The sequence below is a fragment of the Tamandua tetradactyla genome, chromosome 6 (genome assembly GCF_023851605.1).
Source record: "Tamandua tetradactyla isolate mTamTet1 chromosome 6, mTamTet1.pri, whole genome shotgun sequence".
NCBI lineage: Eukaryota > Metazoa > Chordata > Mammalia > Pilosa > Myrmecophagidae > Tamandua > Tamandua tetradactyla.
The window spans coordinates 57,861,126-57,887,185 of record NC_135332.1 but is presented as its reverse complement, the minus strand read 5'-3'; the positions used below and the strand labels follow the sequence as shown (position 1 = coordinate 57,887,185).

The following is a 26,060-nucleotide window of genomic DNA, read 5'->3' as shown; positions in this document are numbered from 1 at the left end:
TGACTCGGCACCAGACGCCCGGGCCTCCCTCGAGGGGTCTGAGTCATCACGGGCGGGGGCAGGAGCTGCGGAGGGCACCCGTACCCGTTGCCAGGGCCGTCCAGACGCTTGTCTTGAACGTAAACACAGCTCCCGTGGGGCGGCCCAGGGATGCCAGGGACACCTGCTGCGCCTGGCCTGGGTGACTGTGGCTTTCCCTTCTGGCCAGGCCTCTGCCAGTCAGGGACCCTCGTCCTCTCTGCTTGGATGGTAGCTAATCCTCTGCCCAGGCCTGGCCCTGGGGTTCGCAGCAGCCTCCCAGGACTTGGCATGCCTGACCAATGCCTGATGTCATCCCAGGCGGGGCTCCTTGATCCAGGCCAGATGAGAGTGGGGTCTGCCTGCTCTGTCCTGCTCTGGACCTCCTCTGAGGCACCCACGTTGCTGGGGCACATCCAGAGGGAGGAGGCCAGGCCAGGGGGGCGTCTGGAGCCAGGAGTCTGCATCCCAAGGGAGCAGGCTGGAAGGGGCTGCCAAGTGTGTGTGTGGGGGGGGTTGTAGATTGTGCAAGGCTGTCCTGGAGCAGGGGCAGACGTGGGGTTCTAGTTTGTACATCAAGTCTGTCTCGATGCCTGCTAGATGCAGACACATCCCAGCCCCGTATCTGTCAGGAACAAACTACTTCTATGTCCATAGTCTCCTCTACTCCTTTCCATCATCCTGGGAATTGGTACATGGTGGCCATTCTGTTTGGTTCACATATGAGGAAACGGAGGCTCAAAGAGGTGCCGTGACTTATCCAAGGCCACACAGGCCCAGCCTTGGGGGGAAGTGAGGGAGGACACGAGTTCCACGGGGAAGCTGTTTCCAGCTGCAGGACTTGGCCAAGCCCCAGGAAGCGCCTTGTCCTTGGAAGTGCCAGCTGTGCCCTGGGCCTGGGCTCCAGTCTGTCTCTCCGATCTTCCATCCCTCCACGTGGCCCCTAGTGACCTGCTGAGTCACTTTCTACAAAGCAGCTGCTGAAGCTTCAGTTTGGGGAGGGTCTTAGGAGACACCCTGGGTGAGCCCCTAGAGGAACAAATCCTACCAAGGACACACAGCCCGGCTCAGGCGAGCAGGCAGCCTCAGACGGGTGGGTCAGGCTGGCTGGGAAGGTTAGACTTGCCTTTCTGGGAGTCAGGCCCCCATTAACCTGAGAGGTACAGATCCCCCCGCCCCTATGCTCCCCGTTCTGGGGCACATGTAACGCAGACCTAAAAGCGTACACATGCACAGGGACACGCTCGTACACACACAAACCACCGGTAGGTTTTTGTCCCCACGCAGATACGCTCCCATGTGAGCCCTCACAACACACACGGCCGCCCTCAGAGACGTGCGCCATCACCCTGGCCACAGCCCCGCCCGCACACGTTCTCTCACGTGTGTACACACATGCCCTCACACGCACGGCCTTGGGGCCTGGCCCTGTGTCGCCTGCACACGCGGCAGCATCCCCGGGCCTCCCTGGGCCGCCTCCCGCGCAGACGTGCCTAGTCACCTGAATGTGATCCAGGAGGGCGGGCGGGCGGGCGAGGGAGGCCCTGACGTCAGACCCCCCAGCCGCCTTCCGCCCGCCCGCGCGGCCATCTGGGCTGCAGCGGGTCCCAGGCGATCACAGAAGCGGCGGCACAACAACAACTCGTTTTTACCGAGCTTCCTCGGCGGCCGGCCCCGTCCTGGGCCCTTATGGGCCTTCTCTCCCATACGATTACAACCACCTGGGGAGGTGAAACACACTCTGAACTCCACTTTGCAGGTGAAAAAATCCGCAGCCCAGAGGTGCAGGCACCTGCCCAGGGCCTCACAGCCAGGAAAGGGGGAAGCCAGGAGTGGATCCCTGGCTGCCTGGCTGCAGAGCCTGGCACCTGTCCCCACGCTGGAGCAGGAAGGCTTCTGCTCTGGCTTTGATGTGAGCCCTCCCAGGCCTGCCCCTGCCCCTTGTTGGGCTTCAGTGTCCCCATTTCAGAAAATGGGGGAGGGGAGTTAAAGAGGATTTCTCTTTCTTCAGGGAAATCACAGGCAAATTTTATAGGTCGTAGTGGCTGTGACCTCTGCCGGTGGCCACTATGTCCCTGCAGCCTCTCCCAGTCCTTCAGCCCCTGCCTGGTGGGGGCTGGTGCCAGGGGGCAGGAGCTCTGGGCTCTATGGTTCATTCTCTGACTTGGGATGGGCCCTGAGCCTTGTTAGGGTTTCCACTCTGAGCCTGCTCATCTGTCTAATGGGGCAGGGCTGTAATGATTGCTATGGCAACCATTGTTCATTCATTCGACAAATACATATGGAGCTCCTACTGTGTGCCAGGGATCACAGAAGAGACCAATGGAGACAAAGCAGACCATAGCTTATCTGATTATATATTTAATAAAGGTAAATAACAGAAGAATTGACAAAAAAATGAAAAGATCCTTAATCTTATGGAAGTTACATTCTGGAGGAAGAAACAGACCAGGCACGCCCAGGGCCTGGGGAGTGAGGGGGAGTGAGGGGAGCTGAGCCACTTTCAAGGAGTAGAGGGAGGCTTAGGGGGCTCCTTTGGGCCCTTACTTCCTCCTTGCTGAAGGCTCTCTTGTCCCCAAAACCTCCACTGAGGCCCCTCTGATGCTCCAGCCTCACTCTCACCTCCAGGGAGATTTCCTTGGTATTGCAGACTCATCAATTCCCCCTCTCACCTCCTCCTGAGAGGCTTTGAGGCTCCAGCTTCACCCACTCCTCTAGGACCAGCCCCCATGTTTTTCTGCCTACTGCTGGTCGGGATCCCCTTCCCCCTTCCTTTCTGCACAGCAGTGTCAGCTCTGCTGTCTCCAGGCTTCCATTCCTACAACACACCCCGTACCAGGCACAGGCGGCTGGACCACGGCCTTGCCCACAATCCATGTTTGAGCCTTGCTGTGGTCCTAAGGGAATCTTGGAAAATGTATCCATAGTACAGATGGGGATACTGAGGCTCAGAGCCGGGGAGGAGCTTGCCCAGACCACACAATAGGTTGGCAAGCAGGACTGGAATCCAGCCCAGCTCCTCAGTAGCTGGGAGCTCCAGCAAGCCCTGCCTCCTTGATATCTGTCAGAGCAAGGAGATGGGGGAACAAGGAGTGGAATGGAGGCATGAGACTTGTGCTCTCAGTCCCTGTGTGAAGACAGAGGAAGTTACCACCACACAGGAAGGACAGAGGGTCAGGAGTCCAGTTACTTCCTTCTGAGAAAATGCTGAGTGCCCCAGGAGGGGAGCAGGGTGTCAGGCAGGGGTGGGGCTGATGCTTATCCTGGGGTGGAGGTCAAGTCTTAATCTCAGGGTCAGAGTTTAGGCCAGGGTCTTAGTGGACAGTGGGTGGGGCAGAGGCTGGAGGTCAGGTTTGGACCGCAGACTGAGCCCTGAGGTCAGTCTTTGCCCTGGGGCCTGGTTTGGGGCTCAGGCCAGACTGGGGGAAGCATCCCAGGCTGAGCAGATGTGGCAAACATTTTGGCCACACAAACGAGCAGGAAGGAAAAACCAGGACAAATAAGGAATGACATCAGTGATTGATAGTCAACAAAACAGGAGGCCCCTCCCCTAAATGGATCCGTTTTTGGGCTGGATGCTCTGATGGGGCAGAGAAGGGGGAGGTGGGAGACTGCCCTGTGACCCTGGAGAGGCCTCCCTCGATGAGGGAGAGGGATTGAGTGGTGCAATAGCATCAGGGAGGCCAGCCTGGAGGAGGTGAGTAGGATTGGAGCATCAGGGAGCCCACCCTGGAGGAGTTAAGTGGGCTAGAGGAGGTGAGTGGAGCTGGAACATCGGAGGCTTCCCTGGAGGAGGTGAGTGGGACTGGAGCATCAGGGATGCCTCTGCAGTTCCTGTGCCCAGCTCAGCTTCCAGGCAGCAACAGAAATGGTTGGAATGCTCTGCTGCCCAAGAGTGGGGCTGGTGAGTCACTGGATTGCATGTAGGGCAGGAGCATGACTTACTGTGGCCACTGCTGCTGGCCTCCAGTGTTCTGCCTGTGTCTGTCCATCCTGACTGAGGTTCTCTTTGTGTCTCAGTGAAGCTAGCAGGGCAGAAGTGCCTGTGGGGATCATGAGGTCCAGAGGGCTGATGGCCAGCAGAGGCAGATGAGCTCCTGGAATTCCTTCAGTTAGCAGGGGACAGGTCTGAATTTGGATGCTGGCAACCTAAGCAGAGGGACATCCATGGCAAAGGCACAGAGGTGGGACCCACAGGGTTGGGGCCTCCTTGCCCCTGGCCATTCTGGCATCCAGGAGCAAAGACTTCTCTACTCTCTTTTCTCAGGTTCCTAACAAGGCTGCACAGAAGACCTTCTTGGCTGAAGTGATGGAGGGGGGTCCAGCCATCTGCTGCCAGGACCCTCGGGCAGAGCTGGTGGAGCGGGTGGCAGCCATCGAAGTGGCCCACTTGGAGGAGGCAGACGGTGACCCAGAGCCTGCCAGGAATGGTGTGGACCCTCCACCACGAGCCAGGGCTGCTTCTGTGGCCCCGGGTGGTGCTTCAAGACCTCCTCAAATCCGGCCCAGCCTCTCAACTAGGAAGTTCTCCCTACAGGAGCGGCCAGTGGGGAGCTACCTCCAGGCCCAGGCAGGGCCGTATGCCACGGGGCCGGCCAGCCACATTTCTCCACGGACCTGGCGGAGGCCTACCATCGAATCCCACCATGTGGCCATCTCAGATACAGAGGTTAGTGGGACCAAGTTGGGGTTGTTCGTGAGTCCCTTAGTTGGCCTCAGTGAAGACCATTTTCTGTTCTTATCCCTGCCACACAGCTATCTGTAGCCATGTTTTGCATACCTCCAGGACTAGAGAGCTCACTACTTCACAGCGTGGCCTCTTCCAACACAAAGCAGCTCTATCTGAGCCACCAGCTGCCTCCTGTACCTCCCTCCATTCCCACCCCCAGTCCAGGCCTAGGAAACAGGCCCTTATCCCCCCAAAAGTCCTCTTAGAGATTTGAAGACAGGTGATGTATCCTCCTCCCAAGTCTTCTTCTGGCTGAACCCCCACCTCTAATCCTGTCTCCTAGAGGCTCCTCAGCATGCCAGCATGCTTCCAGCCCCTGGGGTCCCGCTGCTCCTGCCCTTGCCACTTCGAACCGAAAGTGAACCTGGGTACCTAGCAATCTCCAGATTTCAGAGGCTGAGCTTTTTATGCCAGAACCAGGGTTTCCCATCTCCTGTCCCCAGGGTGCCCTCATTTTTCTTGTCTATGCTTTTCAGACCTCCTTGTTCAGCTGCGTCTGGAAGTACTTGTGCATGGGTTCCTCACAGATAGGGGTCCCAGCATCTGGCCAGGAATCAGTGATTTTTCTTTCACCATTTCCAAGTGGGGCAAAGCATGGCTATGACTCACCGCTCATGTTTTCAAACATTATCCAAGGCTTCTCATCACTTAACAGTGGCACTGGCACTGCCGTGTTTTCCCGCCCAAATCCGAAAGTTGGGTGAACTCTGGGAACGAGGGACCTGGGGCCAGAATCGGGTCCAGAACAGGCTTTTGAGGTGGGAGCAGAGCTGCCTCTAGATTAAGCTGCAGTGGATTAAGCTGGATTTTTCTCCCCTAGGACTGTGTGCAGCTGAACCAGTACAAGCTGCAGAATGAGATTGGCAAGGTAGGACCGAGGCAGGCCAGGAGCCGCGGCGTCTTCTCTGGGGGCTTGGCAGGGGCAGCCCTGTCAGGATCCTGGGCTTGGCAGTATCCCTTGTCTCTCTGGGTGGGAATGTGAGGCAGAGCCGGGAAGGCCCCACAGTGGAAGCAGGGAACGATCTGTCCTTTGTAGGAAGGACCCCGGGGATGGGGGGTAGGAGATGACTCCTGACGCCTCAGAATGCTTGATGGAAGATGGCAAGGGGCTAGGGAAGGCCCTGACCTGTACTGTGCTGGGCAGGAGACAGTTGCCAGGGCACAGAAACCCCCTCCCCATCCACCTGAAGTACCTGCCCGTGAGCCAGCTGGTGGGGGGCGGCGGTAGGGTGGGGTGGGTGGAGATGGGATGAGGGGGGAGGGGCTGGAACTTTGCAGGCTCCAGATTCCTGAGCTAGTTCCAGGGGAGGTTGCCCTGTCCAGGACTGACCAGCATCTTTTTGCAGGGGGCCTACGGCGTGGTGAGGCTGGCCTACAATGAGAGTGAAGACAGACATTATGTGAGTCTTGGAATGGGGTGGGGGGCACTTTGCTCAAGCCTGACCCTAGAAGCTGGGAGGGAGGAAGGCAGAAGCTGTTTCAAGAAGACTGAGGACATGGCTGCCTATAAAGGGAGTGAGCTCCCTTCCCTAAGGGATGCAAAGGGGTGAGCTCCCTGTCTCTGGGGGTATACAAGACGAGACTGTACTCTGAGAAGAGAGTTCTGGAAAGGCTTGCTGGGGGACTAGGGGTAAGGCCTAGACTTAGATGTGACCACTTCCTAATTAATCCAGTATAACGCACACCGGGGCCAGTCTCTGGGGTTTCCCTCGTGCCAATGGCAAACACCCAGTGTACTTTTCTGGATCTCAGTCCACAAGGACCCATCCTGTTCTGGACCCTGGCAGTTGCACACAAGTGATATTTCTGTTCTTCCTTCCTCAGGCAATGAAAGTTCTTTCCAAAAAGAAGTTACTGAAGCAGTATGGCTTTCCACGTACGTATCTGGCTCCTAGCCTGGGGCCCGAAGAAGAGGAGACCTGGGTCCCTGGCCAGCTTTGTTAGGACTAGGGGGGGTGAAGGGTCAGGATGAGCAAAGACCTGGTGGTGGGAATGTGCTTGGTGGGTAGGGGCAGGACCCCTGTCTTGCAAGATTCTTGCTTGGGGGCTGGTTGCAGGGCTAGTGGGAGACCCAGCTGCTTGGAACAGGGGTTTGCTTCCCCTCCCTTCCTGATCACAGGTCGCCCTCCCCCGCGAGGGTCCCAGACTGCCCTGGGGGGACCAGCCAAGCAGCTGCTGCCCCTGGAGCGGGTCTACCAGGAGATTGCCATCCTAAAGAAGCTGGACCACGTGAATGTGGTCAAACTGATTGAGGTAGGAGGTGGTGGTGAGTGAACCGAGCCTCAGGTGCTGGAAGTGGGGGTGGAGGTATAAGCCAAGGATCCTGCCCAGGAAGCAGTTGTGGCAGAGGCATCTGAGGGCCGGCGGGGCTTGGGGTGGGGGCTACAGGGAGGCTGCAGGGAGGCTGCAGGGGTCAGGCTGTTCAGGAATGTTCTCATGGTCTCCCTGAGGGCGAAGGGGTGCCCCAGGGGCACAAAGTGAGCTCCCCACCATGGTGGGAGAGCAGGGCTGGATGCCATATGGTGGGCCAGGGTTAGGGAAATGATTTCTGACGCCCCACCTGTCTGGTTTCAGACAGGAGCAATCCCAGGGGTCCAGGGGCTGCTGAGGACAAAGAGGCCTGGGACCTCCAGACTGTGCCTCCTCAAGCCCCACCCCTATGTCTTCTCTCTAATCAGGTCCTGGATGACCCAGCTGAGGACAATCTCTATTTGGGTGAGTGACCCAGTTTGTCCCACAGCAGCTCACCTGGGGCAGCTCACACATGACCTTCAGGTGGGTGGTGTGAATGCACTGACCTCCTTGGGCAGGGGGAAAACACACGTCTCAAACCCTGGATTCCCTTGCCCAGCGCCACCCAGTTAGATTCAACAAATATTCCCAAGCCCCAACTCCCTGTAAGGCTGGCACTTATCGGGGAGAGAGTTGATATAATCTGGACCCTGCAGTCAGGTTGGTGCAAGAAACAGACTATGTGATGTAGGTTCTCAGACTCTGTCTGATATCTCTGGGCCTCAGTTTCCTCACCTGTAAAAAATGGGGATATCATAGTGTCTAACTTATAGGGTTGATGTGAGGAGTGAATGATTATTTGTAAAACACATTACCTATTATTGTTGTTAAATTAATGTTAGTATTAAGTCCCTGGTGCCTGGACCAGAGCTGGACTCAGAGGAGGCCTCAAGAACTAGGGCAGAAGGAGCACTGGCTTAGGAATTAGAGGCTAAGGTTTTAGTTTCCACTCCATCTCCTACCTGCCTGCCTGCTATGACCTTTAGGAAAATTCCCGCCCTTGCTTGGAGCCTCAATTCTGCCCCCCACCCCCTGTAAAAGGGGTCCATGCTGATTGTCCTCATCTGGCACCTGAAGATCAGATGAGGCAGGTCCACAGCAGACTCCACTCTCACCCATTTACTTCCTCTCATGTCTCAGCACCCCTGTCCTGTCCACCCTCAAGTATGCCTGGATGCCTGCCCCTCTCCTACCCTTCAGAATTGGGAGGGACCTTGACATCAACTGCTTTGCCAGTCTGGCTTTACCTTACCTACTTCTCTTTTCTTTTCTTTCAGTGTTTGACCTCCTGAGAAAGGGGTGAGTTCCCCGTCCTGATCAGGCAGGTCAAGTCTAATCCAGCCTTCCTTTCCCTCCCTGTGTCCCCAGTCCTAGGTCAGCTACTCTAGGCCCTGCTCTCAGGAGGCTCTGGTCTGGGTGGGAGTGGGGGATGAGAGACCAAGAAGACAATTCTTTGAAGCCTAGAAGGAGTCTGTGAGGCTGAAATAGTCAGGGAGACCTCTGGAAGAGAAAATGGATTTTGAGCCAGGCCTTGAAAAAGAGAGATTTGGATGGAGGAGAGGGGAAAAGAGTAGAAAGGTGGACATAGGACTCACAAGCCCCTACCTGTATTCAATTCACAGAAGGTTCTTTGATATTTACAATAATCTTGTGAGTTAGCTGGGTGGGATATCATTTGCTCTTGTTTACAGGAGGGGAAGCTGAGGATCAGAGAGGGTAAGCAACTTGCCCAAGGTCACACAGTGGGCAGTGCCAGAACCGAGGGTCCTAACTCCTGTCTATCCTGTTTGGGTTTCTTGGGGCATTTGCAGAATAGCCCACCTGGAGGAGTGGGTACAGGGCTGGGTAGACCCGAGGCCCTAACTGCCCTTGAATGCAGGTTGAAGCTTGTCCCTACCTGGGAAGGGAGAATGGGGGGAGTGTTCCTGATACCCTTGAAGGCTCTGGACTTTTCAACTTGTTTGACCTCCATTCAAAAATATATATTTTTGACACTGCCACCCATATCTATAACTGAAAGCAAAGCTTTACAAATTAGTGTATTTCATTATCACATGTGATACCCTCTGATAGATTCTGTTTCATTAGGAAAAAAAGCAGTTGCCCCCCCCCCACTAAATTGATTTCTCTATTGGGGTTGGACCCATAATTTGATAGTGTAAATGGTATTTTTTCAATATTCCTCAATTCCCTAGAAGGAATACCAAGCCGATCAGAAATTAAGATAAAGCTAATCTGGAATTATAATAATGAAAAAGGACTGGCATATCTTTGTTTTTAAATTTTCATTTTATGGGAGAAGCGGCTAAAATTGCGGGTCCTAGGAACCTGTCGGAGCATTTAGGACTCCCCACAGGTTCCCAGACACCTCAATTACTTCTGGCTGTCCCCTGCCCGTGTGGCCCCGCCTTTACTCATCCTGATTTCTGCTGAACACCCCCTCTCCCTAATTCCTCCCCACAGGCCAGTCATGGACGTGCCCTGCGACAAGCCTTTCCCCGAGGAACAAGCGCGCCTCTACCTGCGGGACATCATCCTAGGCCTTGAGTATTGTGAGTGGGGGGCTGGGACTAGGGAAAGGGGACCTGGGAGAGGGCGGAGCCCAGGCTGAACTGGCACCGAGATGTTTCTGTCAGTCAACGCGGGTCTACCAATCAGCTTCAGGGGGCGGGACCTGGACCGTGGACGGGGACAAAAGCTTCCTGAAGGGAACGGGGGTGACCGCAGACTTCACTGGGCATGCGCCAGGCTCTTAGCGACGCTTTGTTTCCCCACCACGTATGTCTGGTCTGTGTCTTGCATTCATCCGTCCTCTGTTTTCTTAGTTCTTAGCCAAGCTTAACCTCTCCCCAGGGCCTCAAGAGTTGTGGAAAGGTTGGGATTTATGTCCAGCTGCTTGAAGAAGGGTCTGTCCACGGTTGGGGCCAGTGGGTGGAGGCAGCCTGGGTTCACTGTGAGGGTAGCAGGAGGAAGAATATTAGCTTAACCTCTCTGTTTCATAGCCATTCATTTATTCATTGTTTGATTAAGGTTCATACAGTACCTAAGTGCTGAGCCTTGGATATGGAAATGACAAAGATCCAGGCTTGACCTTAAGGATCTCTCCAGGGGGGAGGAGGGGCCTGACTTAAGTAGGCAGATGATGTGGTGTGGTGCTGCCGGGCCTGGGGACACACTGGGGCTCTCGGGCAGGAACCTGGGAAAGCTTCTTGGAGTAGACAACTTTTGACTAGGGTCCTGAGGGATGAGCAGGAGTTAATAAACCGGATTTAGGAAGTACGTGGGAGAGAGTGCTTCAGGCAGAGGCAGAGGAGAGAAGGGCATGTCTGTGTGAGGCTGGGAAGACGTTCCATCTGTTTGAAGCATCCAGTGGGTGGAGGGTGGAGATAAAGAAAGGTGGAGCTGGAAACTGTGCAGGCCAGGCCATGCCAGGAGGCCCCCAGGGCTGGGAATACCTGGACAGAGGACTTTGAACATCATCCTGTCAGCCACGAGTCCCCGAGATCTTTGAGCTCCAGGAAGGTCCGAGATGGGATTTACATCCTAGAAAGCTGTCTGGCAGCTGTGTGGTGGCTGGCTAGGAGGAGAGGAGGCATCCAGCTGGCCAGGGAGGAGTGACAGATGGTGGGGCCTAGATTAGAGGCAGTGACAGTGGAGAGGAGTGGAGAAAGAGGGGATGGCCAGTGCTGGGTGACTGTGATAGGGCGAAGAGAGTCCCCGGACATCTAGGGTTCTGGCCTGAGTTAGTGAGCAGGGGGGCTGTCTGTCCCTCTGAAATCTTCCTTCGGTTTGTCAGGAGTGTGTTCTCTTCCTGGGGGAAGAGAGTGGCAAGCCAGCTGTTTGGCCTGCAGTAACAAACTGGGGCTGTCTTTATCTCATTTGAGCCATACCATTGCCCTCAGACTAATATTCTCGTTATACGTATGGGACAGCTGAGGTGCTGAGGGCCTTGGGGAAACTCCCTAGCAAGGGCCTAGAGGCCTGGGAAGCGAGTGATTCACCTTGGGTGTGGTTATTAGAGGGGGCCCAACCCTGTACCAGCATGGCTTCCGTCCCCTTTTTGCTCTGGGCCCTCTTTCCAGCTCAGGGCCTGTTGTCTCCATCCCACCTCCCAAAACAAATGAATGAAAAACAAGCTAATCCCGACTGGCTCTTAGTTAAAGCCTTGTCAGGGCCTGATCACAGTGTTCTGGTTAGTGCCAAGGGCTGGACAGCCTGACCAATGGAAGTACTGGAATGCTGAAGACTTGCCTTGTGATTCTGGTCCCAAGAAGGGAGGATGGAGGCTGCCCTGGGAGGGTTTTGTGGTCTGGGAGGCCCAATTCTTAGTAAATGGGGCAAGTGTGGCCATGCAGGTGGTGACAAGCAGTTGCATCTGGGATGTGTGGTAGAGGCTGTGCCCATGGGACCCTGTGATGAATGAGATGTGGGGTGTGATAGAACGAGCAGTCAAAGATGATCCCTTGTTTTTTGGCCTGAGCAACTGGTTAATGGTCACAGGCCATTAGCTGAACGGGAAGACTGGGGGAGGCGCCGGAGTTTTATGTTTTGGGTTTTTTGTTTTGTTTTGGGGTGGGGCTGATTGCAAGCAGAGAAATTGAGTTCTGATTTAGACATGTTAATATTGAAGTGTCTATTAGACTTTCAGGTGGATGTAGAGCCTCAAGTCAAGGAGAGAGGCCAGGGATTAAGTTGAGAATTTGCGAGATGAGCCTCTGGTCTGGGTTGTGTTTGTAGATGCCTGTATATGTAGTAGGCAATCAATAGACGATGGTTGGTTTTGCTATTGTTATATGACACTGTCACTCCCTCTGCCCTCGGCCTTTCTCCTTCTCACCCCACTTCTCTCCTCCCTCTCCCTTTTTCTGTCTTCCCTCCTCCCCAACATCCTGGGGTCTGGTGGTCCAGAGGAAGTAGTTTGCTGAGGGGGGAGCCCATAAGTGGATGGCTGTGAAGGTGGGGTTAGATGCAGGAACCCAGGAAGCAGGGCAAGCAGCCAGGCTACTAGAGAAAGCAACCCTCACCCACAGTCCCAAGGCCTGGGATGCCCTCCTTCCTTAAAGCCCATCATCGCAGAGTCCCTAGGACGGAGGCAGCATCTCTATTGGATCCCTTGTCCCCATGATACTCCAGTGCCAGAGACATCTTTGAGTAGGCTGGTGTAGGGGGTGGACCCGGGGAAAAGCTTTTGATGGGCCTTGGCCTGCGGCAGCACTCAGCTAGGAAAGGCAGAGACCACCTCAATCTCCTCTGCCCTCCCTTCTCAGCCACAGCATCAGTTCCTTTACGACCACAGAGCGAGCACTGGACTCGGAGTCCAAAGACTCCAAAGATTCCAGTCCTGGCTCTGCTTCTCATAGCCAGGGCTGGACATCAGGGTCTTCATCTGCAGAGTGGCACGGATGAGGCTGAAGTCCTCTTCTGAGGGCCTCATGAGCTGAGGGTGGGGATGTCCCAGCTCTTTCTTGCCTTGCGTTTGAGACGGGCTTCCCCGGCTGGGCAAGGGCAGGAAGCTGGCTCTGGGCAGCAGGTCCCGTCGGCCCCGCCCCAGCTGTCTTTCCCTGCAGTGCACTGCCAGAAGATCGTGCACAGGGACATCAAGCCATCCAACCTGCTCCTGGGGGATGATGGGCACGTGAAGATCGCGGATTTCGGTGTCAGCAACCAGTTTGAGGGCAACGACGCGCAGCTGTCCAGCACTGCCGGGACCCCTGCATTCATGGCCCCCGAGGCCATTTCCGATTCCGGCCAGAGCTTCAGTGGAAAGGTGGCTCCCAGGAACCTGGACTGGGTTGGGGTGCAGGTGGAAGGGGTTGAATATTTGGCAGCTGGAGCCCAGCTTCCAGCTGGAGGGTGCCAGTGTCTTGTGGCTAGTTAAGGGATGCTACTTCCTACTCCACGTTTGGCCTCTTCCTTGGAGTCTGACACATTCCCTTAGTTTGGCCTCCTCTTGTTTTCTAGCAAATGGCCCCAAATATCTCCAGTGAATATTTATTGCCAGCTATTCTGGTCTGGGTTCTAGGCTGGGCTACAGAAAAGAATTAAAAGAGCTCTACTCCTGGGTACACAGGTGGTACCGTGGTAGAATGCTCGCCTGCCATGCGGGAAAGCTGGGTTCAATTACTAGCCCATGCACGTGTGTGTGCGCGTGCACACACACACACACATACACACACACACACACACACACTCACTCCCTTCTGGAGAAAAGGGCAGGAGTGCTCACATCGAGGAGGATTTCAGAGGCTCTCCCCAGACATATCCGACATGGCAGGGTCTTAAGGAAGAGGGAAGATTCAAGCAGGAGCTGGAGCTCAGAGAAGCACAAGAGCACTGAAGGGGTTGAACAGAATTTAGAGAACCTGGGAGTGTGGGCTTTCTCCTAAGACACAGGCAGTGGGCAAAGATTTCTGAGTAGCATGTTCCCCGGACACATGCCTGACTTCACCTGTAGCGTGCTGACCACCTTGCTATGCCCCCTGCCAGAGGACCATGCGTAAGGGGCATTTGGACATTTGTGATAGGGGGTGGAGCTTAAGGAGAGGTCAGGGAGGTAGGTATTTTCTTTTTTAAACTTTTAATTTTGATGTAATTTGAAATTTACAGAAAAGTTGAAAGGGTAGTAGAAAGAACTCCTAGATATCTTTTATTGTTATTATTAAACATACCAACATACAAACACAAACATTCTTACCATTTGATCATTCCATTCTACGTATATAATCAGTACTCACAATATCATCACACAGTTGTATATTCATCATCATCATGATGAATGATCATTTCTTAGAACATTTGCATCAATTCAGAAAAAAAAATAAAAAGAAAACATAGAAAAATTCACACATACCATAGCCCTTACCCCTCCCTTTCATTGATCACTAGCGTTTCAATCTACTAAATTTATTTTAACATTTGTTCCCCCGATTATTTATTTTTAATCCATATGTTTTACTCGTCTATATATACTGTAGATAAAAAGGAGCATCAGACACAAGGTTTCCACAATCACACAGTCACATTGTGAAAGCTATATACAATCATCATCAAGAAACATGCTACTGGAACACAGCTCTACATTTTCAGGCACTTCCCTCCAGCCTCTGTGTTATGCCTTAACTAAAAAGGTGATATCTATTTAATGCTATTTATGAATAACCTCCAGGATAACGTCTTGACTCTGTTTGGAATCTCTCAGCCATTGACACTTTATTTTTTTCATAGACATCTTTTATCTAGATTCACAATTATGGACATTTTGTTCCGCTGGCTTTTTTTCCCCTCCCTTTCTCTCTGTCTTTTTTGTTGTTGTTTTAGAAGTATTATTATAACTATACTATTCACTATAGTCCATAGTCACGCACAGCTCTGTGTTGCTGTTGTTTTAAAAATTTTTATTCTGGTAACATAAACATACAACCTAAAATCTCCCATTTTAACCACTTGCAAATATACAATTCACAAGAGTTAATAACTTTCACAGTTTGCCATCACCACCATCCATTACCAAAACTTTTCCATCACCCCAAGCAGAAACTCTGTACCCATTAAGCATTAACTCCCCTTTTCCTACCCAGCCCCTGGTATCCTGTACTCTACCTCCTCTCCCTGTGAATTTGCATACTGCATATAATATTTGTCCTTTTTCCCATTTAGTTTTTCATTGTCTTTCTATATATGTATTTGTATGCATGTTGCATTTTTCTGAACCATTCATTTAAATTGGAGACATTATGTCCCTTTATTGCTAAATATTTTTATGAATATTTCCTAAGAATAGGGACGTTCTCTTACATGATCTAAGTACAATGATCAAAATCAGAAAATTTAATATTGATAAAATACTATTACCTTACTTACAGACCTAGTTCAATTTCATCAGTTGTCCTAGTAATGTCCTTTATACCTTTTCTTTCTCCCCTGGCCCAGAGTCTATTGTTGTGTTCACTTGTCTTCCCCCTTTTGTGTCCTTTAATCAGGAAGTGTGCCTGGGCCTCTCTTTTGTCTTTCTCAACCTGGACATTTTGTAACAGAATGGGCCTGTTTGTAAAATGTTGCCAGTTTACCTTATCTGATGTTTCTTGATTGGCTTCAGATTCTGCCTCTTGGCAGGAATAGGAAGGTAGAAATTTGAGACTCATCACAGAGAAAGTGGATGCTAGGAGAAAAGGTGGGGTTCTGGAGGGGAAATTTAGAAAGACAAGAGTTGGAACCCAGGGTGTGGGGGATCCCCTCCCAGTGCTTAGGGCAGAATTGAAGAGCTTCAGAGATAGCATGGGAGGGTGAGGCTGCCTCCAGTCCTAGGAAGAAGGTGGGTGGTAGTTTCCCCAGTGGCTTATTCAGAGAAGAGATACTCCTTGAAGTCAGTGCTGGTTTAGTGAGTATAAAGTTCAATATATACTGTCAATTTTGGGGTGCATCTGTGTAATGGGGCCAGCAAATACGATCTTGTAGATGAAGGAAGTTTTGCACCAGTTGAGTTGGAAGCATATCTGCTTGGATCTTTTGGAACCCCTGGAAAGTAGGGGTCCTATCCTGTTACCACAGGGCCCAGCATGGAGTGAGTGCCCATGAGTGTTTGTTGAGTGACTACACGACTGTGTTAAGATTCCCTGCATGCCCTCCCCACAGTCTGTGCCATTCAGTGGACTGATGTGAGCATGTTTCCTTCTAGGCCTTGGACGTGTGGGCCACTGGGGTCACGTTATACTGCTTTGTCTATGGGAAGGTGAGTGCTAGTGGGCTGTAGAGCTGGGGCAGGCCCACGCCGCTGGCACCATGAACTGGGCCTGGCTGAGTCAGGTGTGGGTAGGAGATGCAGGTCCTACCCATGCGGCCATAAAGTGGCTTTTGAAAGAGCTCACCTAGTTCAGAGAAAGCCGAGGGAGAAGAGGCTTCTGTTTTGCCTTTGTCACCTTGGTGGAGAAATTCACATGGAGTCTCAGGACAGCAGACTACCTGGGGCACGTGCAGGTGGTGGTGTTGCCACCTCTCCAGCCAGAGTGCTCCCTGTCCTTCTGTTCCTTGATGCCGTTCATCCATTCATTCATGCATCCACTCCGTCATTCATTCAACAAATTGTCCTTGACCCCAGCCGTGGGTAAGGCTGGGTTTTGGGAACACCCAAAAATGATGTGGCCGAGATCCCCGTCCACAGATGCACCCACTCTGGGGACTGTGCGGAAACACTGGGAAGCTTTAGGGAATCTCAGGGAGCCTGTTCCCAAACTCCAGGCCTTGAGAGTGGAGGCCGCGCTGTGGGCATCTGTGAGGCTGGTGGAGACACCCAGCCCATAGCTGCCTCAGGGATGCATGGGTTCAGTTAAGATTTGTTGAGCACCTACTGTGCTCCAGTCCCCAAAGTTGAACAGGGCCTCTCCAGTTCTAACAGGGAGCCCCAGCCGCCCCCTGTCCTGGCCCTACCAGCCATGGGGCTGGAGCCCCTGCCATGGCTCGAGACCCTTCTCCCACATCCCCTGTGTGCCTCTCCCCCTACAGTGCCCATTCATCGATGACTACATCCTGGCCTTGCACAGGAAGATCAAGAATGAGGCTGTGGTGTTTCCTGAGGAGTGAGTCACCCACCCGGGGCACCAGGGGGACTCCTGCCCACCCCTGGGGAGGGGTGTCTGAGTTTTTTTGGAGCTTTTGCCCTTTAAGGGCCCCACCTGGCTTGCATATTTGGAGGGGGGTTCTCCTTGGGAGGGGATGGAGAGGTGGGACTGTAGAGCCAAGGGTCCCCGAGATGACTGGGTTTGATCTCATTTTACAGATGGGAACTCTGGGGCCTAGAGTTGGGCAGGGGTGGCCCCACGTTACACGCTCCCACCCCCCCCCTTCCCTGCAGGCCTCTCTGGGGTCAGGGCACCAACCCCACGCAGTCCCTGGGTGCATGGGGCACTTCTCCCTTCTCCACCTGGTAGGGACAGGGAGCTTCAGGATGCCAGTATGCGCCCCCATTTCAAGGATGGAAAGGTGGAGGCTCCTGAGGAGGGTTACCAGTGGGGCTGGGATTTGAAACCGCTTCCTCTCCATTGTAACTGAGATTTCTGAACCCAGAAGGGCTCATAGGGGAAACCGTCCTGTGCCTCCGTGGCTCTCCTGACTGTGGTTTTAGCTGCTGTGGCAACCCACCCGAACTCCCTAGCTCCTCCTCATATCTCGGGGCCTCTGCCGTCTGTGCAAGTGCCTGGGGTGGGTCAGAAAGCAATCCAGGAGTTGTCCTCGAGGACTCCTGCTCCCTCACACTCACTTCCTGTCCGGTCCCCAAGTTGTCGAGCCCACCTCTCCCATGTCTCTGTGCTCCATTGCCTCCTCCTCCCCAAGCCCCATGAAGTTCAGGCCTCAGCACTTCTCCCCAGACTTGTTCAGCCACCTCCTCTCTGCTCTCCTTGCTGCTGGTCTCACCCAGGTCCAGCCATCACAGTTAGGCAGGGCCGCTCTGATAAAGCCGAACAAATCTGCATATATCTCTGCTTAAAGTTGCTCTGACATCCCCAGCACTCAAGAACCTCCCCATTCTGGCCCCTCCTGGTCTGTCACCACATTGCCCCTCTCCCCCTGAGTGCAAGCCCCCTGGATCCTGTGCTCTTCCTCCTGCCATGTGCTGCCTCTGTGTCCTGCTATACCCCCGCTGGGGAGACCTCTCTCTCCAGCTGAGAGGTGTTTAAAGGGATCCTAAGTCGAGGACAGTAGAGGAAACCCGAGGTCAACAGTCCCAAGAGGGGGTTCCCTAGACTTGGAGGGATGGGATCCCCAAGAAGCCTGTGGTTTGGACAGAGACCCTCCTGGATGTGGGGCTGAGGGTCCTGCTTCCCCACTTCCCATGGGCCTCAGTTTCCTCTTCTTTCGAATGAGAGAGAACCTTTCCGGCCACCTCCCAAGTGGAGGGATGGATAAGAGGGTGAGTGGGGGTGAAGGCTCCTGTTGGCCTACGAAGTACCTCTTCTCACATTATCCTCACCGTCTCTGCCACCGGAGGGACCCCACTTCTGACTCAGGGAAGGTGGACTCCTGTGAACTTGCTCTGAAGCTCTCTCCTGCCCTGGTTGGCTTGGGGCTGTCCCTTTTGCTCTCCGAAACTGAGCAATGGGGGCTGGGTGTGCCTCTGCCCCAGTGTCTGTTAATCAGGGGTCACTAGTCTGCTTCTGGGTCATCTTTCCCCTGGACAGGTTATGGATGGAGAGGTGGGAAGAGAAGAACCTTGTCATTGTCTCACCCATATTTCCTTCCTTCCCTCTCTTTAGGCCAAAGGTCAGTGAGGAGCTCAAGGACCTAATCCTGAAGATGCTAGACAAGAATCCCGAAACGAGAATTGGGGTGCCAGATGTCAAGGTGAGGGAACAGAGGTGTTGGGCTGGGTTGGACTGGGCCAGGACATGGAAGACAGGCCCCAGTTTCTCCTTTAGGGCACAGGTGTATTTGGTCTGAATTCTGAGCTTGAGGGCTTTGACCCCACCCCACCCCTAGGACGGTAGCTATGGAATCCCTGTGGTCCCCGCCAATGGGTGTCTGTCCATCAGTGGCCCTGACCCCTCCCTGCCCTCTGGGCTCCGCAGTTGCACCCCTGGGTGACCAGGAATGGGGAGGAACCCCTTCCCTCGGAGGAAGAGCACTGCAGCGTGGTGGAGGTGACTGAGGAGGAGGTGAAGAACTCAGTCAAGCTCATCCCCAGCTGGACCACAGTGGTAAGAGAGTGGCGGGCGGGGGCTCCCTGGTTTGGCAGGAGGTTTGGGACCTGAGGTGGGTGTGTCCATTGCCTGAGGCCATAGGGAAACAGAGGGCCATGGGCCCTCTGCTGGAAGCCCACAGGGAAAGAAGCTGCTAGAATCAGGCTCAGGGTGGGGAGACGAGGGCGCATGGGGAAGGGAGGGAATGATTTCAAGAAATGCACTGGCTTGCTGAGAGCCTCAGCACTCACCAGCACTGCGAGAAGTATTTTCTCTTTCCCTCCCTCCCTTCCTTCCTTCCCCACATTTACTGAACTTCTACTGTTTCCCAGGCACTGTCCTAATTGCTGAGGACATGCTAGTGAAAAAATCCCATGGCATGCATTCCAGAAGGGCCTGGGAAGCCTCTGAATTGGAGAAGTAGCCCCAGACCCCGCATGCCGGTTAGATGCCACCTGTATGCCTCCCAGTTCTCCTCTCATTTCATTTCTTCCCTCTGCGTGTCTTCCACATTAACAGTTGGAAGGTGTCACTGTGGTTCCTGATGGCCACTCTGCATGGTACTGCAGTAATTGCAGGACACAGTCTCATGGCCACTCTTTTCACGGTGGGGCGCTGAGAGCCTTGAGGGGAGGATGGGGTGGGGGCATCTGGCCCTGCCCTGCGGTATCGGGTTGAGTCAGGGTGAGGCCAAGGCCAGGAGAGAGTGCTGGCCCAGCGCTGTTGTGGGGTCTGGCCTATGTACTTCCCTCCCTGCTGGATCCAGGCCCCACTAGAGCCCATAAAGTCCTGCCTCCTTGTTTGCTTAGTTGGCTCCCTGGGGGACCCTGGAACCAGTCAACACCCACAAGGTCCCCACTGCCACCACCCTGGTCTCAGCCACCATTGCCTCTCTCCTGGACCACCAGGACAGCCCCCCAAATAGGCCCCCTGCTTCCCCCTCTCCCCTCCACAGTTAACACTCAGCAGCCAGGGTGGTCCTAGCAGCACAGTCATGTCACTTCTCAGCTCACATCTCCCATTTCCTCAGAGTAAAAGCCACTGCCCTAATGTGTCCTTCAAGACCTGACCCATTACCTGGCTAACATTGTGTCCTCCTCTCCTCGTTAGCTTGACTCCAGCCACAAGGCTCCAACCCTGTGCCGTGTGCGTTGCTGCCCCAGAACTGTTCCCGCTGCCTGGCATGCTCTTCCCTAGACACACACACAGAGCTCCCTTCCTCCCTCCCTCCAAAGTCACCTTCTCAGATGTCCTTCCCTGGCCCCTTACCTGAAATTTCAAACTCCCCTTTGTCATTCCTTATCTCCCTTCCTTGTTTTACTTTTTCTTCCTTACCACTGACTTCTAACTAACATGATATCTGTTTCTCGGATTTGTCTTGATTCGTTGCCTGTCCCCCCTGGGAGGGCAAGAATTTGTGCCTCAGTCTCTCACGGCTGAAGCCCCGTGCCTGGAACAGTGTCTGGCACATGACTGATGCTCAGTAAGCAGTTGTTACTTGGCTAGATGGCTGGATGGCAGGACACATGGATGCACCCTGGCTCTGTGCATGGGAGTGTGTCTGTGGGGGGAGGGGGACAAGGGTCTGGGGTGGAGGGACAGGGTCAGAGAGCCAGAGTGCAGTAGCCCACAACTGCTCCCCCTGTTGGCCTTGCGTGTTGCCACCCCAGACATCTCCCTCGCAGGGCCTGAGTGCAGCCCCCTCTCTGCACCACCTGGCCCTGCTTCTGCTCTACTCTGTCCTTCCCGCCACAGCCAGAGGTGCTCTCTAATTGCACTTTCCGGATAAAGCCCCCCATCCCCTCCTCCCCATTTTCAGCCTGAAGCTCCAGTCCCTAGTCTGCTCCTGGCCCCTGTGCTGCATGCCCCGGTTGCACAGGGCTCCTCATCATTCCTGGAATTCTCTTGTCACCTCTCTGGGCTCAGCCCATACCACTTCCTTGGTTGGGAAGGCTCTGCTGATTGAAATGCGGCTCAGCATGGCCCACCCTCTGGGGAATTTGTGCCTCCCTCTGGGGAGTCATAACAGAGGCTGCAAGGAGCCCGGGAAGGCTGGGAACTGGAGCCTGTGCTCCTCATGCAATGTGTCCTCTGCAGATCCTGGTTAAGTCTATGCTGAGAAAGCGTTCCTTTGGGAACCCGTTTGAGGCCCAGGCACGGAGGGAAGGGCGGTCCATGTCTGCTCCAGGAAACTTGCTGACGTAAGTACCGGCGACCGAGGCCTGCAAGGTGCTTCCTAGGGAAGGGAGTGGGTGCTGCGGCACATCCCTCCGCTCTCACTGTCATCAGGCTGTGCAGGCTGAGTCGGGACCCTGGGGACTCGGCCATGTCTGAGTTAGGCCCTGTTTGCACCTCTGTCCTCAAGGCTGGTCAGGGCTGGAAAGGACTTTCCTGGCCCACCCCTTGCTCCAGGTCCCTGCCCAGCACCCCTCACTCACTCACTTCCAGGGACGAGATGCTCACTCAGCCTCTCCTTAGGACCAAGGAGATCCTTCCTTCTTTGGGAAGCACATTCCCCCACTGGGTGCCAGCTGAGTCCTTTGGAGCCTTGTCTGCCTCAAAAATGTTCCCTAGAAGGGGTCTGCAGACGGGCCCCTTGTCTGCTTCTTGTCGAGGCTGGCCTGCCTGGGGAGGGAGGGACACATCTGCTGATGCTTCCTAGTCCTGGGGTGCTGTTAGCTGCTTTCCTGAGTGCCCATGGCTGAGGCCATGTGCCCAGTCAGCACTTTGCAAATCCTCATCTGGCAAGTAAGCATAGATAGCCTTGCTGACTGCGCCAGGAAGAGGAACCCGCATTTGCTCAGCGTCTCCCGTGACCCAGGATTGGGGGTTCACCACCTCCTAGGAGAGGCCAGAAAGCATTTCCCCAGATTGCTGTGAGCCGTGACCTCAGGTTTTCCACCTTCCTCCACTAAAATAAAAGTCAGTTTGGGATGCCCACAAGGCCTGATGGAGTTTGTACACAGACCTGCAGAGAGAAAACCGGAGGGGTCCCGAACCAAAACATGGTCCAGGGCCGTCCATCGCCTTCCTCTGGGCAGTGAAGGGAGCAGTGGGGGTTGGGTTGGTGGGACCCATGCCCCGGCCTGCTTTGGGGTGGAGGGTGGGGGGTGCGCTCCCCAGAGAGTGAGTGCTGGGCACTGCCCGGGTACTGCCACCTCTCAGGAAGGCGTAGTGTCATTTGGGCCCATCTGGGGCCCAGATGTTGATTCTGAGTGAAGCCTCCCTCTGGGCAGTGGGCACTTCCAGCTGGCGTCTGCACCCTGCTCAGCGACGTCCACCTACCAGCCTCTCACCCTCTCACCATAAGCTTCCTGGCCACTGGTGGGAAGGGGCAGGTCTGGGAGAGGCCCTGATGGTTCCCCAGTTGCTGTTTCCCCATCATCCCAGTGAGGCGTGGGTGGGGAGGGTCTTCCCGGGGCCTGCTGGTCTCCGAGGCTGGAATTGGACCTAGCACAGGGGGATTGTATATAAATTAGCATCTGAACAGAAAGGGGCCACTTAGTAATTATGTCTGGGTGACAGACCTCAACCAGGACTGTGACAAGCAAACCTGCACATGGGGTCGCCCTTGCCGCCTGCCTGTGACTTGGTGCCCCTAGGGGTGGGACCACCAGCCACAGGGTAAAGAGTGGCCAGTCAGGCCTGCTCAGCGCTGGGTGCTGGGAATACAGTGAGCACCGGCCCACGTGGGTGTGCTGGGGGTGGGGGTGGGGGTGGGGTGGCAGTCCAGTTTCCTCATCTGTGCCAGAAGATTGGGCTTCATATTTGGTGGCTATAAAATTCTATAGTTCTGTGACCCCAAGTTTAGGTCTGAAAAGCAGATTTTACCTTTGTATAGAATCCCAACGTTTGTCCTTGATGGACTCTGTTCTGGTGCTTTGGGATCATTATTGAAACCTTATGATGAAGCTAAAGCAGGGGTGGTCCTTTTTAAAGGGACCCCCCCGAACAACCGTTTCAAAAAGCGAGGTCTTAGGAAAAAAATAAAACAGAAAGAGTAATCTATGAATATGTGTGAGAAGCCCGAGACTGACAGCCCCTGCCCTGTGAATGAGGCAAAGAAAATGTAAAATAAAAGCCCCTCTACCCAGGACAGTGGGAAGCTGGGGGTGAACCAGGAAGGCGGGTGATCTGACCCTGAGCTGGGCAGGTCCGGTGAGGCTCTGAGGCTGTCATCTCAGGGTCAGTGGGAGCCATGGAAGGGCTGAGGACAAGTGAAGCCCGAGCTTGGGGACGCAGTCAGGGTGGGTTTGAGAGATTGTGTGCCCGTGTGAATACATGTGAGGAGGTGATCAAGCAAGCAGGGGGTGTCCCTGAGTGTATGCTCCGACACCTAAGGCCCCTGGTGTCCCCTGCACAGGAAAGAAGGGTGTGGAGAAGGGGGGAAGAGCCCGGAGCTCCCTGGTGTCCAAGAAGACGAGGCTGCATCCTGAGCCCCTGCATGCGCCCAGGGCCACCGGCAGCACTCTCATCCCACGCCTCCCACGGCCCACCACCCTCACGCCGACAGCCACCCTTGTAGGCAGGGGGCTGAGGTCTGTGGCCCCTCTCCCAGCCCCCAGCCCCCTGTCGTGCTGCATGCCCCCCGCATGCCTCCGGGGCAGGATTGGAATGTGTCATCTGGGGTTTGGGGGCAGGACGAGGGCAGCAGGGGCTCCCGCGAGGCCCCTCTCCTCCTCATCCTGTGGGGACGCCAGGCACGTGGGTGCCTCGGGAACCCCGGCCAGCTGGTTAAGGCCCAGGGGCAGGAGGCCGGAAACCAAGAGGGCAGGTGGAGACCCCCGCTTTCCCCAACTGTGGAGACCTCCAGCTGGAGGCTGCAGACCTGGTTCGGCTGCCACGCACAGCCCGGAGGGGTGCTCCCTGCCACCCCACGATGAGGCCTGAGCTCCTTGTCTACTCAGAATGCCAGAGTGGAGGATCTGATCCCTCAGCCCATAGTCCTTGGCCTCGCTGGGGAGGGGAGCGGTGCTGGAGACTTCAGATCGCTTTTTGTTCTCTTTTACTTTTGCTTCAAACCTGGGGGTGAAGCCCTGCTTGGGAACCTCTCCCGAGCTTTCCTGCAGCTGTGGGTGATTCTCAGTGCACACACAGACCCCACCCCCAAGCAGACTGGACTGAGCTTCCTGGATGGTGATTCGCACTCGGTACCACCCAGGCTGAACTGAACCAAGCTCTGAACCGAGGCCTGAACCAAGAGCAGCACACCTCCCGTGCCCACCCCTCCCTCCCTTCATAGCTCCTCACAGCCACGTGACTGCAGAAGAGACCAGAGGGCCCAGACTCAGGGCTGTGCCTCTGCCTGCTGAAATGGCTGGAATCCCACCTCCCATCCTACCCTGGCCCACCCACCTGGCCCTGGAAGCTGCCCTTGCATTCCTCCAGTGGACCACCCACCCAGGTCAGGGGCAGCGCTAGCAGCAGAACCATGGAGGGATGTGCACGCTGGCTGGTGGCCGCAGGAAGGTGGGCCTTGGCGCTAGCTGCCTCATCCCTGGGCAGGCCGGCGCTCGGCCCTCTCGGGGCTGTGCCGCTCCAGCGTGCATGCTGACGCAGCCATTCTGGGACAGACTTCATCTTCTCTCGGGCAGTGACGCCTGGCTCAGCAGCAGCCTCCTAGAGGTTGATCCCCCCTAAAGGAAGATAAATCAGGATTCAGATACCTCCCCTGGATACATGGACCAAACGAGGGACTTGAACTGCCTGCCCGCTCACGTGGGTTTTATATTGTAGGAGGGCTTGTTTGCAGGAGGAAAGGGCAACCAGGCTGCAGGAGTGGCCTGGAGCCCGGCTCCCTCAGGCCTCCTGCCTCATCTCTGTGCCTGTGGGTCTCTGTCGCGCCTCCACGCACACGCGCGTGCGTGCCCATCTGCTGCATACAGCACACGCATGTCTTGCACTGGTACATGCATCTGTAATATAGTTTCTATGTCTATTTAAGGCTATGAGCAGAAAGTGGCCCATTGTCAATGGGTCCACATTTCTCCCTGGCTCCTCTGCACTAAGGCAGAGGCAGCATTACCCAGGACTTAAAAAATAATAATTTTGGTGACACTTTTATAGGGTTCATTGGTGGCAAGTTAAAGCCAGTCACAGAGCAACAAGTTTTCTTTGGGCATCTCTCTGCTGGGGTCTGGAGGGTGGAGGTTTCAGGGGCTACAGTGATGGGACCCGACCTCCGAGAGCTCAAAGATGGTTGTGGGTGAAATCGCACAAGTTCACGGCCGGGCCAGAGACAGAACCTTCGCCGAGGGTTTTGGCTGGCTTCGTCGTTTTTGAATGCAGCACAAGTGATGGACAAACTCCATAAGAGTGTTTTAAAAATTAACTTCCTAGGAAGTGAGTTAAAAACAATAAAAGCCCTTTCTTGAGTTAAAAAAAAAAAAAAAGAACATTCCTTTCTGTGTACCTTTTCTGTACCTGGATATACATTCTTTCTCACCAGCCAGCCTGGCCTGCTTTTCTGGGGTGGGGTTGGAGGTACCCAAAGTCCCTGCACTGGGCAGTTGTGGGAGGAGCCCTGCGGGGAGGTGATGGGAAGGGAGGAAGAAGGGCTGGTCCTGGGGGGCTGGATGCAGTGCAGGGTGCAGCCAGGCTCCTGGATAGGTGGCGTGGCCCCTCCTCAGGGAGAATCGGGTGTTTGGGAGCAAATGGGCAGCCCGTGAGGGCGCCTCACCTTCTACAGGAGATCAGGGAGGCCTCGGGTCTGGCCCAGGTGGGAACAGGTGCCAGTGCTCATGGGGCGGAGGCCCCTGTGGCGCCTCTGCAGGTCCTGGCAACGCTAGGCACACATGGAATCCCCAGTGACATCCCCCTCCCCCTGCCCCCTTAGCCTTCGGCACTGGGACAGGGTGTTTGAGCCCTGCAGCAACAGCCTTGCAGTGATAAAAAAGGTCATCATTCGGACCAGACAGCCTTGGGCCTGAACCCGAACTTTGCTACTTAATAACTGGGTGACCTTTGGCGAGTTATTGGCAGAACCTCAGTTTCCTTGTCTGCATAATCGGGCAACATCAGCACCTCTTCATAGGATTCTTGTGAGGGTAAAGGAAGTCCTTGTGGCATGTACCTGACATGCTACTTGGTGCATTGTAAGTACTCACAGGTGAGACCCTAAAAAGAAATCAGCAAAGAATTTTCTGTCAAGCTGCCTGGAACCAACCTCAGAGGCCCCGGCTCACCGCTTCCTGTGTGATTGGTATTTGTCCATCTGTGGAGGCTTCAGCTGGGTGAAGCTGGAGACCAGGTAGGGGACCAGGCCATTGGCTGCCGAGCCTGGCGATTAGTTATCCCATCACAGATGGAGACCAAAGCTGCTCCTGCCTGCTTCCCGGTCGTCCTGCGCAGGT

The 26,060-nt window shown here is 54.8% G+C and overlaps 1 protein-coding gene across 2 annotated transcripts; it reads left to right on the top strand.

The window, feature by feature from the left end:
• Nucleotides 1-1,616: 1,616 nt before the first annotated feature.
• CAMKK1 (calcium/calmodulin dependent protein kinase kinase 1) lies at nucleotides 1,617-25,150 on the top strand. Of its 2 annotated transcripts, none has more exons than XM_077165578.1 (16): nucleotides 1,617-2,388; nucleotides 4,286-4,687; nucleotides 5,568-5,615; nucleotides 6,094-6,147; nucleotides 6,572-6,623; nucleotides 6,867-7,000; nucleotides 7,426-7,462; nucleotides 8,317-8,338; nucleotides 9,503-9,591; nucleotides 12,607-12,806; nucleotides 15,714-15,767; nucleotides 16,538-16,611; nucleotides 18,286-18,373; nucleotides 18,598-18,726; nucleotides 20,806-20,909; nucleotides 21,187-22,399. In XM_077165578.1, exons 1-16 carry the CDS (start codon nucleotides 2,341-2,343, stop codon nucleotides 21,368-21,370), a joined length of 1,719 nt encoding a protein of 572 aa, XP_077021693.1. In that variant the 5' UTR covers nucleotides 1,617-2,340; the 3' UTR covers nucleotides 21,371-22,399. The 2 variants fall into 2 exon arrangements, with proteins under 2 accessions (XP_077021693.1, XP_077021694.1); XM_077165579.1 differs by lacking the exon at nucleotides 21,187-22,399 and adding an exon at nucleotides 23,072-25,150 and having other exon boundaries at nucleotides 1,620-2,388.
• Nucleotides 25,151-26,060: the final 910 nt, after the last annotated feature.

Coding starts and splice junctions, on each gene's coding strand:
- CAMKK1 (XM_077165578.1), top strand. CDS start 2,341: ATGGAGACAAAGCAGACCATAGCTTATCTGATTATATATTTAATAAAG. Junction 6,148..6,571: donor AGAGTGAAGACAGACATTAT/GTGAGTCTTGGA, acceptor TTCCTTCCTCAG/GCAATGAAAGTTCTTTCCAA. Junction 12,807..15,713: donor GCCAGAGCTTCAGTGGAAAG/GTGGCTCCCAGG, acceptor GTTTCCTTCTAG/GCCTTGGACGTGTGGGCCAC.